This window comes from Lytechinus pictus, chromosome 6 (genome assembly GCF_037042905.1).
Source record: "Lytechinus pictus isolate F3 Inbred chromosome 6, Lp3.0, whole genome shotgun sequence".
In the NCBI taxonomy this organism is placed as follows: Eukaryota; Metazoa; Echinodermata; class Echinoidea; order Temnopleuroida; family Toxopneustidae; genus Lytechinus; species Lytechinus pictus.
Window position 1 is genome coordinate 15,000,223 of NC_087250.1, and position 15,215 is coordinate 15,015,437.

General features: G+C 37.1%; 1 protein-coding gene across 1 annotated transcript; it reads right to left on the reverse strand.

Moving 5' to 3' along the window:
• Positions 1–9,620: 9,620 nt before the first annotated feature.
• On the reverse strand, positions 9,621–14,403 carry LOC129263300 (zinc finger protein 892-like). Its single transcript, XM_064101028.1, has 2 exons — positions 14,296–14,403; positions 9,621–12,894 (listed from the first exon to the last, which is right to left on the reverse strand). The coding sequence occupies exon 2, from the start codon at positions 12,769–12,771 to the stop codon at positions 10,609–10,611; it is 2,163 nt and encodes a 720-aa protein (XP_063957098.1). The 5' UTR covers positions 12,772–12,894; positions 14,296–14,403; the 3' UTR covers positions 9,621–10,608.
• Positions 14,404–15,215: the final 812 nt, after the last annotated feature.

The window sequence follows — 15,215 nt, forward strand, 5'->3', positions numbered from 1 at the left end:
TATGTGAAGTAGCACCAAAATCAAGTTTGTTCAAAGCAACCCCGGAAGTGTTAAGACTAGAGGGATTTCAGACATTTACAAACATTGATCGGGAATCCAGTCTTCGTGGAGTGGTAGTATATATTAGTAATAGACTAAATGCCCATGAAGTTTTCTTTTCTGTAGACTTTACCGAATCCATATGGTGTTCAATCCAGCTAACTGGAAAAGATAGAATGTTGGTAGGATGTATCTACAGGAGTCCATCAAGTTCAAAAGAAAATAACAGGAAACTGTGTGATCTTATTAAAGCAGCCAGTGAGAATGGAGAAAAGTACTTATTGATCACTGGAGATTTCAATTATCCCGAAGTAGACTGGGAGAAGTCATATGTGAAAGCATCGCCCAATCATCCTTCGAACATGTTCCTAACTGCTACTCAAGAATCATTTCTTATACAACATGTATTGGAACCAACACGACATAGAAGCGGACAGAAGTCCAACACTTTGGACTTAATGCTTGCTAACTCTGACACCATAGTTACTGCACTGCAATATCTTCCACCTTTAGGACTTAGTGATCATGTATGCTTATTTGCCCATTTGAATATAGATAATGACCTGAGAATGTTGGAAACAAAAGAAACTCGTATGATATTTCAGAAAGGAGATTATGAATCTATGAAACTTTCTCTTGAACCTATCAATTGGGAGGATGAACTTGAATTACTTGATTGTGATCGAGCATGGAATTTGCTGCGAGAGAAAGTGGAAGTTCTTGTCAAAAAGTATGTTCCAATGAGACAATGTAGTAAAGACAAAAGACGGAACATCTATATTACTAAACCAATCCTGAAACTTTCTAAGAAAAAAGCACGAAAATGGAAACGCTATACCAAAAGTGTTTATAGAAATGAAGACGAGAAACAAGCAGACTTAAATTCATATAAGAAGGCAAGAAATGAGCTAAGAAAGGCAACAAGAGCAGCCAGTCGTAACTTTGAAGATGACCTAGTGGAAAGTATCAACTTTAATCCTAAGGCTTTTTGGAGGTACGCAAATAGCAAGATTAAAGGTAGAAGTCAGATAGGAAGTCTTAGAAGAGATGATGGATCTCTAGTAGAAACTGATAAGGAAAAGGCAGATGTCCTTAACAAATACTTTTGTGAAGTATTTACTGTTGAAGACTTACAAAACTTTCCAGATTATGTGACCGGAGTAGACGCTGATATACCTTGTATGGAAAAGTTAGGATTTGAAACATCAGATGTGACAAAAATGATCAAAACCTTAAATGTGAATAAATCAGCTGGCCCAGACGGGATCCATCCTAAAGTGCTGAAGGAGTTGGGTGAAGTTATTGCAGAACCACTATCTATCATATTCAACAAGTCAATGCATGAAGGTAAAATTCCAGCTGACTGGAAAAAGGGAATTGTAATTCCTCTTCCCAAGAAAGGAACTAGAACACAGATTTCTAACTACAGACCGGTGAGTCTTACATCGATAGCAGGAAAACTAATGGAAAAGATTGTGAGGAATGCTGTAGTGGATCATTTGCAAGATAATCAATTGTTGTATTATAACCAACATGGATTCATCCCAGGACGGTCATGTTCCACACAACTTCTGTATGTGCTTGAAGAATGGACGCAGATGCTTGATGAAGGGAAGCCAATCGATGTTTTGTACTTAGATTTTCGCAAAGCATTTGACAGTGTTCCCCATGAAAGGCTACTACGTAAACTAGAGAGACACGGAATTACGGGCCAACTTCTTATCTGGATGCGAGAATTTTTGACAGGAAGAGTTCAGCGTGTACGAGTAAACAGGGAACTATCTCCATGGTCTCCAGTATCAAGCGGAATACCGCAAGGGAGTGTTCTCGGACCTATTCTCTTCCTAGTCTTTATCAATGACCTATCATCTGCTGTCAACAAGAGTAATGTTGCTTTATTTGCCGACGACACCAAACTTTACAATATAGTGAGTGACTTATCAAAGATCAAAGATCTTCAAGAAGACCTGGATAGACTACAATTATGGTCAGCGAAATGGCAGTTACCTTTCAATAGCAGTAAATGTAAAGTTCTACACATCGGAAGGAATAATCCAGAAGCAAAATTTTATATGTTGGAACAAGAAGTGAAGTCAGTAGCTACCGAAAAGGATCTTGGGGTAACAGTTGATAATCAATTGAAATTTCATCAGCATGTGTCTCTAGCTGTTAATAAGGCATACCAACTGCTTGGAATCGTAAAGAGAACTTTCACTCAACTAAACAAATCTACATTGCCCATTCTCTTCAAGACATTAATTAGACCACATCTGGAATATGGGAGCGTCATCTGGAACGGTAGATTTACAGAACATGCTAAGAAGGTTGAGAGAGTACAGAGGCGAGCAACAAAACTAGTGAAGGACTTGAGAAACGTACCGTATGAAAGGAGACTCAGGGAACTTAACATGTACTCACTCTATTATAGAAGGAGGAGAGGAGATATGATAATGGTCCACCAGATTATGCATGGATTGGTCAACATTTCTCCAGACCATTTCTTCTCCAAGTCTGGTAGTAACTCTACAAGAGGTCACTCCATGAAATTATTGAAATCCCATAGCAAACTGGATGTGAGAAATAAGTCTTTCAGTAGAAGAGTCATCAATGACTGGAATAGTCTTCCTGAAAACCTAATACAAATGCCAACAACAGACAAATTTAAAAGAAATATTGATATTTTTTGGCAAAAAAACCACTTTGAGCTTCCATGACTCCTCACGCAAGCTCATGTCTTCATGAAGTAGTAATTTTCAGTGACCAATCATACAAGAAACGACCGGGAATTACAGGCTTGCGCCTTCATCCCGTACCAGATGATGATGATGATGATGATGATTAATTATCCTGGTTTAAGTCACCACTCCATTCACTGCCTTTTATTTCGTCAGCGGCAGTGCACGACTTCTTTCATCTCCCATTGACTTTGTCTTTGTAGTTGTACACAGCTAGCGCACACACACACACACAAGTCGAGAATTAGTATTACCAGTACTATTAGAACGTTTTAGAAGAGAGCCGACTTATTTCAGGATAATGCCCTCTTATTTCTGTCTCCAGCCAAGCCCAGGCCAAGATATAAGTCGATTCTCAGGCATGGGAAATTAATGACAATGATATGGTCTGTACATAGGAATCTGTTACTGAGGTGTTCCGGACCGGGAGTCGATGATCCTACGACTAGTACGAGTACGAGATTCATACCCCCACACATCATACTGACAGACATGACATACGGTACACGAAATGCAATGGGTGGGCCAAGGGGAAATTCATACAAAACGAACACTGCAAGCTCTAAGAAAATTGGATAAAATCGATAGATTTTATGATGTTTGTTATCAAATCGCTATATTTATGACACTTTCATATTATGAGTAATCTTTTAATATTAATTAAAAACACTGATGATAGACATAAATAATAAATTTGCCCCGATTTTAAGAATTATGTGTACTCTTACGTACATAGAAAGAGCGACGTTTGTAAAAGAAAGATCAACGGTGAGGGCGCAATATATTTTTGTAATCATGCTCGATCGCTAGAAGTGGATAATATTATTATGTGCTCGATAGTCGTGCATCTTTGTTTTTAGGAACCTCATTCTATCTACCTATAGGGGGGGGGGGGGGGTGCGTTTAAAAGGTAGTTTTCATGTCATGATAGGAGGGGGGGGGGGTTGATTCCTTGATTGAATATACGGATCCCGGATACGGATATAGAAATCCTCACTTGGTTTTTGTCAATTTTAATTCCCCCTCTTAATTTTTTTCATTTGAGAAATCATAGGGGGTCGCAGTCGCACTGCCCGGCCTACCCTTGCTTTTAATAGATATAAATGTCAAATGATAATATGTCCACCATCCCCTCTCTCTCAGTTTAGCCCATCTGCACCATGACAGGATCATGATTTTTCCCAAATTATTTTTTAAATTTTAATGATGATACTAAAAACCCACTCATAATCTCAGGCATTTTCCATGCAGTCTTATTATCATTTTACATATAGATAAGTAAACGAGAAGACACAACCCATCAATTTTCATGACTTGTTATTTTTGTTATGATATTTCACATGACAAAAATATCATGAACAAATTTCCAGGGCGCAATTAAACGGGACCGGGAGGGGCGGGGGTCCCTGGGAGAGAATTGCTCTCTATTAATTGGGCTATGATTTTCAAGCAGTAAAAAAGAGAACAAAAGAAGTGGAGGATGAAATTAAGAATAATTAATGTCAAGAAGTGAGAAGTTTAGTCATGTAAATCAAGTACCTGTTTTATTCAATTAAGAACAAAACGACCAAAAAAAAAAACCCACAACAATAAACAAACAAAACACACACACAAAATAGACACCCCAAACACAAAGAAAACAACCCTTTGCTTAACGGTCGCCTATCCATACAATGAATACGTGTATCCAAGTCTTGCTGGCTCTGCATGCCCAAACTGTTTCTATTTCTTCTCTTAAAAAAATGAGTTTTTCTTCTCATCTCTAGTCTCTTGCACACCTCCGACTCTCCTGATATAGTCTACCCCCATCTCCCTCCCTGCCCTCCCTCCCCCTCTCTCTCTCTCTGTGACTTCAATTTATTCTTGCTTTCGCGTCTGACAATCTTTATTTTTTGTTCCCGTAATAATTTTACTTGATGTAAATATACCTCCTGCATGGCCCCTCACCCCAAAAAAAAACATTTGGGACATATATCGATCAGGTTTCAAACACTTTGGTTTATTTTGCATAACTTATGCATTTGGTATAATAATAACTATATATGTATAGGCCTATGTTACAATGTACCATATAACTTCTTTCTAATAGGGAAGAAGCCAAAAGGAATTGATTGGGGGTTATTAGAATTATCGTTCAGATTGATAAACTCTCTAACACATATTTACGACAATAATATGAAGATAAAATGCTCTTGCATTTTGTTTGTACGAAGTTGATGTAATATCGAGACCTATATCCACACTCTCAAACTTTTTGGCCAGTATTCTGAAGTCAGGTATAAGTTAAACCATGGTCTTAGTCATGCAGTGTTGAAATTATGGAAAGCCAAAAATGTCAAAATTACATACGTACATTATATGTTTGCTATCTTGGCTTTTCCCCCATGATTTAATGATTTGAAGAGACCTACAGTAGTTCAGTACTTATTCTCAGTCAGTAATAATCGCATACATTTGTAATTCCGAAGCTTCGTTATTCCGAAGGTTTGTTAATCTGAAAACGAAATAAGGTTCGTTAGTCCGAAAATGAAATGATTAACGAATCTTATTTCGTTTTCGGACTAACGAACCTTCGGAACAACGAACCTTTTTTCGTTTTCAGACTAACGAACCTTCGGAACAACGAACCTTATTTCGTTTTCAGATGAACGAACCTTCGGAACATCGAACCTTATTTCGTTTTCGGATTATCGAACTTTCGGAATAACGCCACAAATGTTCGGATTAACGAACCCTTTTACGTTTTCGGAATAACGAACATCGAGGTATAGACAATTTACGTGTTTCGGAATTACGAAGTGTAACCGTAATAATAATACTAATAATATGTCTATTTATATAGCGCAGTTACTATGTGCATATACTAAACTGCGCTTTGACACTTTCGTTCAAGCGTTCAAGGAATAAATCCTACCGGGTACCCATTCACCTCACCTGGGTCGAGTGCAGCACAATGTGGATAAATTTCTTCCCAAGGAAATTATGCCATGGCTGTGATTCGAACCCACCACCCTCTGTTTCAAAGTCCGGAGACTAATCCACTGGGCCACAACGCTCCACAAACGAATGATTTGAGTGTCAAATGAGCCGATAGATTGAACATATTGGCTATCCATAGTTAAACTACAACTTCAGAACACAATTTAATTAAACTCCTGAGTTCAGAATATGGGCCGTAGACTTGAGTACAATCACTCAAATTTTAAGAATACAGAAGCTGATAGGCAACAAATAAATACTGAGAATTACATGCAATAAATTACAGGCAAGAATTAAATCTGAGATGCTTAACATTAAATACCATATGCAGGTCTTGAGTAACCTCATTATAAGGGGTACATGTAGGTCTTTTTGGCATTCTTTCTTTTGAGTTACTTTTTTAAAGATAAGAGTGATGATAATGATGATAATAATAAAAATAATAACACTTACAATTATCAATCTTAAGAACCATGATGAGGATGATGATAATAATAATAATGATAATAACAATAATACTAATACCGATAAAACAGTACAGGCCAGAAAAATAATATCAATAGTCCATTATAACATAGCAATAGCAATAACAATTTCACAATAATATTGATAAAGAAAACTAACGGTTGTAATGAAAATGAAAAAAGAAACAATAAGCACCACTATAATGATATCATATTGATGATAACAATTCAAACTATCTGTAGTTTCTAAAAACACTCTAGCATGCATTAAAGAAAAACCATGTTATTTCAAAAATAAAAACAAGATTTTCTTTAGAAAAATACAAAACATGGGTACTAAAATAATAAAAAGCTAGATACAGGATTTTCCAAAAGGGAGAAGGGGGGCACATTTTCCTGAAGAAAATTTGACCCCAAAAAAAAAGAAAAAAAAAGGTCCTCCTTGTTTATGAATGACATATTCCCATTAAAACTATAGGCTGCGACTTTAAAAGTGGGGAGCACACTTGGGTAAAAACAGCATATTTACATTAAATTGATTAATTATGGCTCTCAAAGGGGGGGGGGGGGCACGGGCCGGATGTGCCCCCCCCCCCCGATCTGCTACTGATTATCATTAGTGTCATTCATAATTCATAAAGGATTTGCAACCCCTCTCTGTTATCATTTCGAAGAGCCCCAATTTCGGATTATAACAGATCAAATCCGGGGGGGGGGGGGCCACTTACATTGACGAGTGGATACCATGCGCGACCAAAAAAACACGTAAAAAGGATATCTTTTTCAAGATAGGACACGTTACGTACGTAACGTGATAAGGGTGTCAAAAACACAAAAATAAGGAAAAAAGGGTATCTATTTCGGAAGGAAAAATACGTGTTTAGGGTTAAATTTGTGGAGATGATAAAACAAAATTAAAATGTTGTAAGAAGGATGTCCTTTTTGCCCCAAAACTACGTGTTTAGACTTACAGTCCGATTTGCGCGAGGTGAGGTAGGTGGGGCTGTACTAAACCAAATGGGGTGTATAAAAGGCAAAACCGAGGACCGATCGACGGACCCGTGACACAACAATAAAATATCGCTGTACTTGTTTAGGGGTTCATTTCAGGGAATACTTACCAAGAGTATCGTTTCGTTTCCAATACTCGTTAAGGGTAGGGTTTCAGACGCCAATACTTGTTAAGGGGTGCATTTTCAGAATAAGGAAAATACGTGTTTAGGGTGCTTTTCGAGACCCCATGGTCGCGCATGGTATCCACTCGTCAATGGAAGTGGCCCCCCCCCGGGGATCAAATACCCTAATAAAAATTATTAATAATGAATCTTGCATCATGGCAGAGATGAATAATGGTTCTTTTGTCTTTAAAGGTGAAAGAAAGTAGTTGCAGCTAACAATAATTTCATGACAAAGTCTTTTAAATCAAGGTTAACGGTTACAATTATATATCATCACTGATCTACACCTGGTACATTAATGTAAACTTATCTTTGTGAAATCATGAAATCTTAGCTGAAAACCGATAATTCTGATGATCACTAACACAGAAAAGCAAATGTGGGAGTGTATTAAAAATTCTTCGAAAAATACCCGACATTTGATGGAATTCTGTGCTTATTTTGCTAATTTCTCAGCAATTACACATTTTCTACCAGTCATTTGGCACATAATTTATTGTATACAAACACTTTTGCGGTAATTTCATTGGATTCTGTTCAACCTCATTTTTAGATCGTTACCACAACTTGTTTTTATCTCTAACCCCCTCAAGACAACCCCCTTGGGCCCTCTATCATTTTGTCAGTGAAAATAAATATAAAAAAAGAGAGAAAAAAGTGAAAAAAGAAGAGAAAAGAGTACAAAGAGGAAGAAAGGCCAATAAAGAAGGAAGATAAGTATAAAAAGAAGTGCTAGGTCCTGTAACTATTTGATACCATAAAATACATGTATGACAACACTCTTAGCTAATCAACAGTTTAAAGCTACTTAAATCAGTCAATCTGATTGGCTGAATATGTGCATTTGTTATTATCAGGATTATTATGAAATGGGAGCCTGAAGTTGAATTCATGTATAGAAACTTTAATACACATTAATGAATACTTTCCTAGCAGTCCTTATGACTAGTGGGCTTGCCCCAACTCCAACTAGTCCTTGCTGTTACATACTGTTCACAGAGGTACATGATCAATAACCATCAAAAGAGTTAATATACCATCAAAAGAGTTAATATAAATATTAATATTAAAATGCATGATTGGATATTAAATATATATATAACAGTTACAGTATATATAGTTGTCAAAAATATATTATAGCAATTAGCAAATGATACATTACGTAGTTCTTATTCATCTTTGCTGTTGATGAAATTGTTAGTGTTAAACACAAGCTCGATTAAACCAAAATAGTTCTAGATATTTATCCTAAACAATTCTAAATTGCAGCGGACTTGACCTTTAAAATCATGGGCATTAGCCGCTCACTGTAATACCAGTAATATAACTTCCCTGTATCTTGTGTAGGTACCATCATAACTAAATTGAAAAGAAAAGAGTTCAAAGAGCCCAGTTTAATGAAAAGTAAAAACCAAATGAGCTTGCGAGATATCTCAGATTTGAATATATACATTTAAATTATCACAAAAGAGTCACCAGTTAAACTAGAACTATCACTGAAGGTGATTAATACCCCCGTCTTACGCCGTTGCCATGGCAACAGTTTCCAACACATGGAAAAAAAATGTTTTGCCCATCTGTACCCCAAGACCTATGTGTGAGCACAATATCAAGAGAATTGGTTAAAAACTGATGAAGTAGTTTGAACTGCAAGATTTTTGCCTAATTTTTGATATATAATACATTGTTACCATGGTAACACAATTTCCGACATATGCAAAAATGTGTGAGCCAAATTTCATTAGAATTGGTTGAAAACTGATCAAGTACTTCAAACCGAAAGATCATAAGTAATTTGGGGCATATAATATGTTGTTACCATGGCAACACAATTTCCGACACACACAAAATTATGTGTCATCTTTACCTCAAAACCAATGTGTGAGCCAAATTTCACGATGATTGGTTGAAAATTGATGAAGTAATTAAAAGTAAACTGCAAGTTTTTCACCCAATTTTTGTCATATAATATGTCATTACCATGGCAACATTTCTGACACACACACAAAATATGTCATCACATCTTTTCATCAGTGTCTGCCACTAGTGCCACATTTCATGACAAATGGTTAAAAACTAAGGAAGTGGATTGAACTGCGAGATTTTTACATTATTTTGGACAAAATATACTGTTACCATGGCAACACAATTTCCGACACATGCGAAAAATGTGTCTTGCATATCTTCGCCCCAACACAAATTTGTGTTCCAAGTTTCATGAGAATTGGTTAAAAACTGAGGTAGTAGTTTTATGCGCAAGATTTGCAATGGACCGACTGACCGCTCGCTGATTCCTAAAGGCCTATACCTCCTTCAAACTTTGTTTGGCGGGGGCATAATAAAGACTGACCAGTGTACTACAGTTCTGCAAGATTGGCATGTCAGATGATACTGCATATTTTTTACAATATGAATCAAAGCCTTGGCCAGGCTTTACAAGATAATCAAACCTGGGGGGTGTTTCACAAAGATGTAAGTATAACTCAGAGTCGCACTTAAATACCAAGTTGTGTACGGTATGAAAGGCTTGACTGCATTGGTCAGATCGTGCCATGAGGATGCGCACTAATGCGTATCTATCAATAAGATCGCGCGTTGCATATCATGTACGCGTTGGCATTTAAGTGCGACTTAAGTCATACTTAAATCTTTGTGAAACGCCCCCCGGGTTACCCTTTTCCTGCACCTTATTTTGGCATCTAGGCATGGGAGACCTGCCCACTGCTTTTTAAAAGAAAGAGAGAGATTTGTTCCAATAACCATTTGGTCCAATCATCACTTCATCTAATCACCAGTTCGTCTATGACCATTTCGTCTCATAACCAGTTGGTCTAATATTCATTTTATTTTAATTAATTTTGCCCAATTAACACTTAGTCTAATGGTATATGGACAAAATGGCTATTGGACCAACTGGTTATTAGACGAAATTGCAATTAGACCATGTGGATAGTAGACGAACTGATGGTAGACCAAATGATAGTAGACGAGTTGGTAATTGGACGAATTGGCATTGGACCAAATGAAAATAGACCGGCACGAACTGACCCCCCTGCTTTTTGAAAGATAAATCAAACCAAGTTATCCTTTTCATGTTTCAGGCAAGACCCACCCTCTGCTTTTAAAAGAGATAATCAAACTGGGTTACCCTTTTCCTGCACGTTACTGAGGCAAGCAAGACCACCCGCACTGCTTTTTAAAAAGAGAGATATATCAAACAGGGTTACCCTTTTCATGAACCTTACTATGGCACGCAAGACCTGCCCTCTGCTTAAAGGCTTGAGGGCAGAGCGGACATTTGTAAGGTTTCTCTTCAGAGTGTATCCTCAGGTGGTTCTTCAAGGTGGACTTTGTCTTGACGCGTTGCCCGCACAGCTCGCACACAAATGGCTTCTCGTCAGTGTGGGTCTTCATGTGACAAGCCAATCCAGCTCTCTGCCTGAACATCTTCGGGCAAAGCGTACATTTGAAGGTCCTCTCGTCGGAGTGCAAGGCCTTGTGGTTCTGCAGGGTTTTGTTATCAGCAAAGGCGGCGCCGCATTCCTTGCATAGGTACGGACGCTCTCCTGAGTGGATCCGCATGTGAGCCTTGTACGAGTGATTCTGGGTGAAGCCCTTGTTGCATTCTGCACACCAGAATGGCTTGATGTCAGATGCCATTTCAGGATGGGCATTCATCCTATGGCAGGCCAACCCAGCCCGCTGCTTGAATACCTTCGGACACAAGGGACATTGGAAGTTCTTTGAGTCCAAGCGGAATAGCTTATGTTTATGCAATGTAGTACTATCAGCACAATTTGCACCACAGTCGTCGCATTCATAGGGCCTATGAATCTGCATGTGCATCATATACGATTGGTTGTTTGTGAAGCTTTGATTGCACTCTGTGCACCAGAATGGCGTTTCCTCGCAGTGGGTTTGGATGTGGATGTTCATTGCTTTCCTTGAGGCAAAGTCTTGGCCACACTTGAGACATTGGTATTGCTTGAAATTCAGTAGAGAATGCTGGTGTTCAGTGAAAAAAGGTGAGAACTGTTCATCGCCAAGAGTAGAGGAACCATCTTCCATCAACATAACCTGATCAGTTTCATCCGAAGCTGTCAATGCTCTTGAGGAAAGATTTTCCTTTATCAATCTTTCTGTTTCTTTACAGTATTGTATAGACTTTGTAGGTTTTATTGGTTTTCTTTTCCTCTTCATATTCTTACTGCTTGTAGCTTCCGAGTTACTCAGTCCATTCTTTCTCTTCCTTACAAGTTCCAAAGTTTTTTCTAATGAAGTCATAGCATGATTCGCTCTTAATTCATTTGAAGAAAAGGTAGTACATAGTAGAGCACCTTGAGGGACACCAGGTAATTCATTGCTCATAGTATTCTCATCAATATTAGCACTAGTCATGCATTCTGCCTCTGGGTTTTCATAATTTTTCATTTCACTGGTTGGCAGGGAACTTCCTAGAGAAACTGTATTATTTTGTGATGTTTTTGAAGAACAATTTGTAATTTGGCAGTTTTGGGCAGAAAATGTGCCACTTTGTAATGTGCTCGAAGAACAATACATATTTTTGGAAGAAACCTGGAGATGACTATCCTGACAATCCAACGCTGAGGAAGCTGTACTATGTGCTTCAGGCTCAACTTTAATCTTATCTGACAAAAAATAAGTTGATGAAGGACCTAATAGTGCACCTTGAAGAACCCCATGCGATGCCACAGTTAAATCCATAGGCACGTCTTCTGTTCTCTCATCACGACTATCACTAATTATACTTTCTTTCAAATCAATCTTCCTGTTATGTTCATGAAACATTTCACTGCCTTTCCTTAATATGGCGACATTGTGCGTTGAAATTTCCGAAGACAAGGCATTATCTTGTAAAAAGCTTGAAGAACTCATGCCATGTCCTAAATGATTTGAAAGATAACTCTTGGTTCTATTTTGTGGCTCCTCTATCGGCTCTTGGCAAATTAACCCAATGGAAGTTGAGTGGTATTCTGGAGCACTAAATGCAATAGAATGACCAACAGGTAATGTAGTACCAAAAAGTGCGCCTTGAGGGACACCAGGCACTTGATACCCTGTAAGCGGTGATCCTCCATCAATTGTACTGCTGTGCAGACCAGAGACTTCAGAATCTTCTCTTAACACTGTGCGTCTATCCAAGAAACGCACAGAAGAAAATGCAATACGCTGTGACAAATTCGAACAAATGCCACTTCCCGAAGGTGCCCCCTGATTTTCTACTTTCCTGGTTCGGTCATCGAAGATGACAGAAGCTGATTCAAATTCAGGAGGTTCATTCTTAATTATGACATCATTTCCTTTTGCACTTTCCAGAGGATCCATACCTTTTTTTAGCTTTTCAGGAGATTCCATTATCTCGCAAAAGATTCTCAAGAAATCTCTGGATTCATGTTGGTTTGGTCATGTCATCAGCATCAGCAATGCTGCTCCAAGATATCCAAACTGGTCAGTTGAAATTGGTCATCTTTTGGCCACCTGGACAGGACAAGAACACAACATTTTTATTTCATTTTAAATAATCAAGTCAGTTCCAATAGATAACAGCACACATTGAAGGACTATTTCAGACCCTTATCCAGATAAATGCTGGATCTCAATTCATAGAATTTGTAAAATCCTATTTCTTTCTGCTTTGAGGTTTTCATTACATGTATTTTAATAGTAATTTACATTTATATTCCGTTTCTAAGCGCGTTACATTGCAATTATTACACTACCAGTCACAATTCTTTGACTACCCGTTTCACCAGAGAATAGATTTGGTCCACTTAATCTATTGTTCTCTGGTGAAACAGGTAAACAGGTAGTCAAAGAATTGTGACTGGTACTACTGTATTACCCCTAACATCGGATCCTGGTTTGCCCGCACACAATGTATACTTTCTCCAATCCCTAAGGAGAATTCCAACAAGAGTTCTAAGACTCAATTGGAAGGCATAATATGTTTTTCACAGCCTCTCATATTTTCCCTTTTACTCTCATACACCACGTTGGTTTTGTTTACTCCATTTGAACCCCATTTTTACATCAAAATATAAAATTTTAAACATAATTTACAAAATAATCACAACAAATAAATATTATAATTTCTGTAGAAATTCAGAATATTAAACTAATTAATAATACAATGTCCAAATTAGTCAGTTACATCAATTTTTACATCAGACAAGAGTCTCTTTCATTGAAATATCAATAAAAGGTGTCTCTAAAACAAAGGGCACCGTGTTCTAGATAAGAAAAATAATGAAAATTTCGATTTTATTCCGTTATGTTTGTGAATCTTTTCATTTTTTTCTCTTTTTACCTCATAAAGTAAGCTCCAGATATCGACTACAATGAATTAGTAAGACCAACAAAATATTTGATCTACATTTATTGAAATATATGATTTTATGGAAAGTCATCATTCCAAAATAAAAGGTTCAGGTGATGATGAAGACTAAATATTTTTCAGATTTTGCGATTATCGCTATCTAACGATGTCGTGAACGTGAACGAACTTGGTTGGAAGACAAAATTGCGTTTGGCTTTGTGATTGTGAAACGGAAAGCGCTGATTTATCGCTTATCTTCCCATCTCGGAAGAAAGGGACTTCTACTCCTAGGGCATTCCTACGTATTGGTCATCTCGACGAAACAGGCCCTAGAATGCTAGATTCTACAATTACAAAGAACTTAGAAGAAACATCATCTTGGTGAAGTGACAGAACATGAAATGAAACGTATGGGACCGAAGATAACTGCTCGAACACAATCCCAAACAAATATAGCACAGTACTGTAGTGTAGATCTTTATTTTTTGTCATTTTCATTGGAGAGGATATAATCAGAAACATTCTTCACGTACTTACAGTTACAAGTCATCGACTTCACTTACTGTCTCAATGAAACGAATCAGACGAGAATGAAAAAATTTGACGAAAGATTTTTTTAATCCGGCATTACCATAGATCTACGGTAGTCTTCCTGCGCTCAGACCTTATTCGATCGAGAAGCAACCGTAGATCATGAGATGATGAGACCATTCAATGATATAGATCCCGCATCCAGTCCGGCGTGGTTTTAGACTATTTCTTCTTAGATTTTAAATTTGCAATAATTTATTTACTTTATTTATTTATTTATTCATTTATTCCTTTATTCATTTATTTATTTATTCATTCATTTATTCATATATTCAGGTCTTTATTCATTTATTTATTTATTCATTTACTTTTTTCTTAAATTTATTAATTAAAAAAATCTCTTTATTCATTTATTAGTTTTTATACAATCATTTAATTTATCTATTTTTGTTTTGCATAATTATTATCATTATTATTTTTATTACTGTTATTATAATTTTTTATACGATCATAGGCGGATCCAGTCGGGGGGTCCCGAGGGGCCCGGCCCCCCCCCTATTGGCGGAGCAAAAAAAGGAAAAAAAGGGGAAAGAAAGAAAAAAAAAAAAAAAAAAGAAGGGAAGAGAGAGGAGAAAAAAAGAAGGGGGAAACAAAAGAGGAAGAAGACGAGTGAATAAAATAAGATGAGGGGAAGACTTGGAAAATAATTAAGAAAATATTTTTGCTCGCGCTTCGTGCTCGCATTGCATTTTAGATGATTTACATATCTTGTTCAATTAATATGGAGTTTAAATATCAATATATAATATACAAACATATTTCATCTCGGAAATCGAACTTTCATTATTTTGTGTGATTTACAAATTGATTTTTAAAAAGTGCTCTGTAAAAATGTCAGTTTTATGGTCTTAATATTATCATTTTCTGCTCGCGCTGCGCGCTCGCAAATTTT

Bases quoted from the DNA above. Each gene is read 5' to 3' on its own strand.
- LOC129263300 (XM_064101028.1), bottom strand. From the start codon at position 12,771: ATGGAATCTCCTGAAAAGCTAAAAAAAGGTATGGATCCTCTGGAAAGT.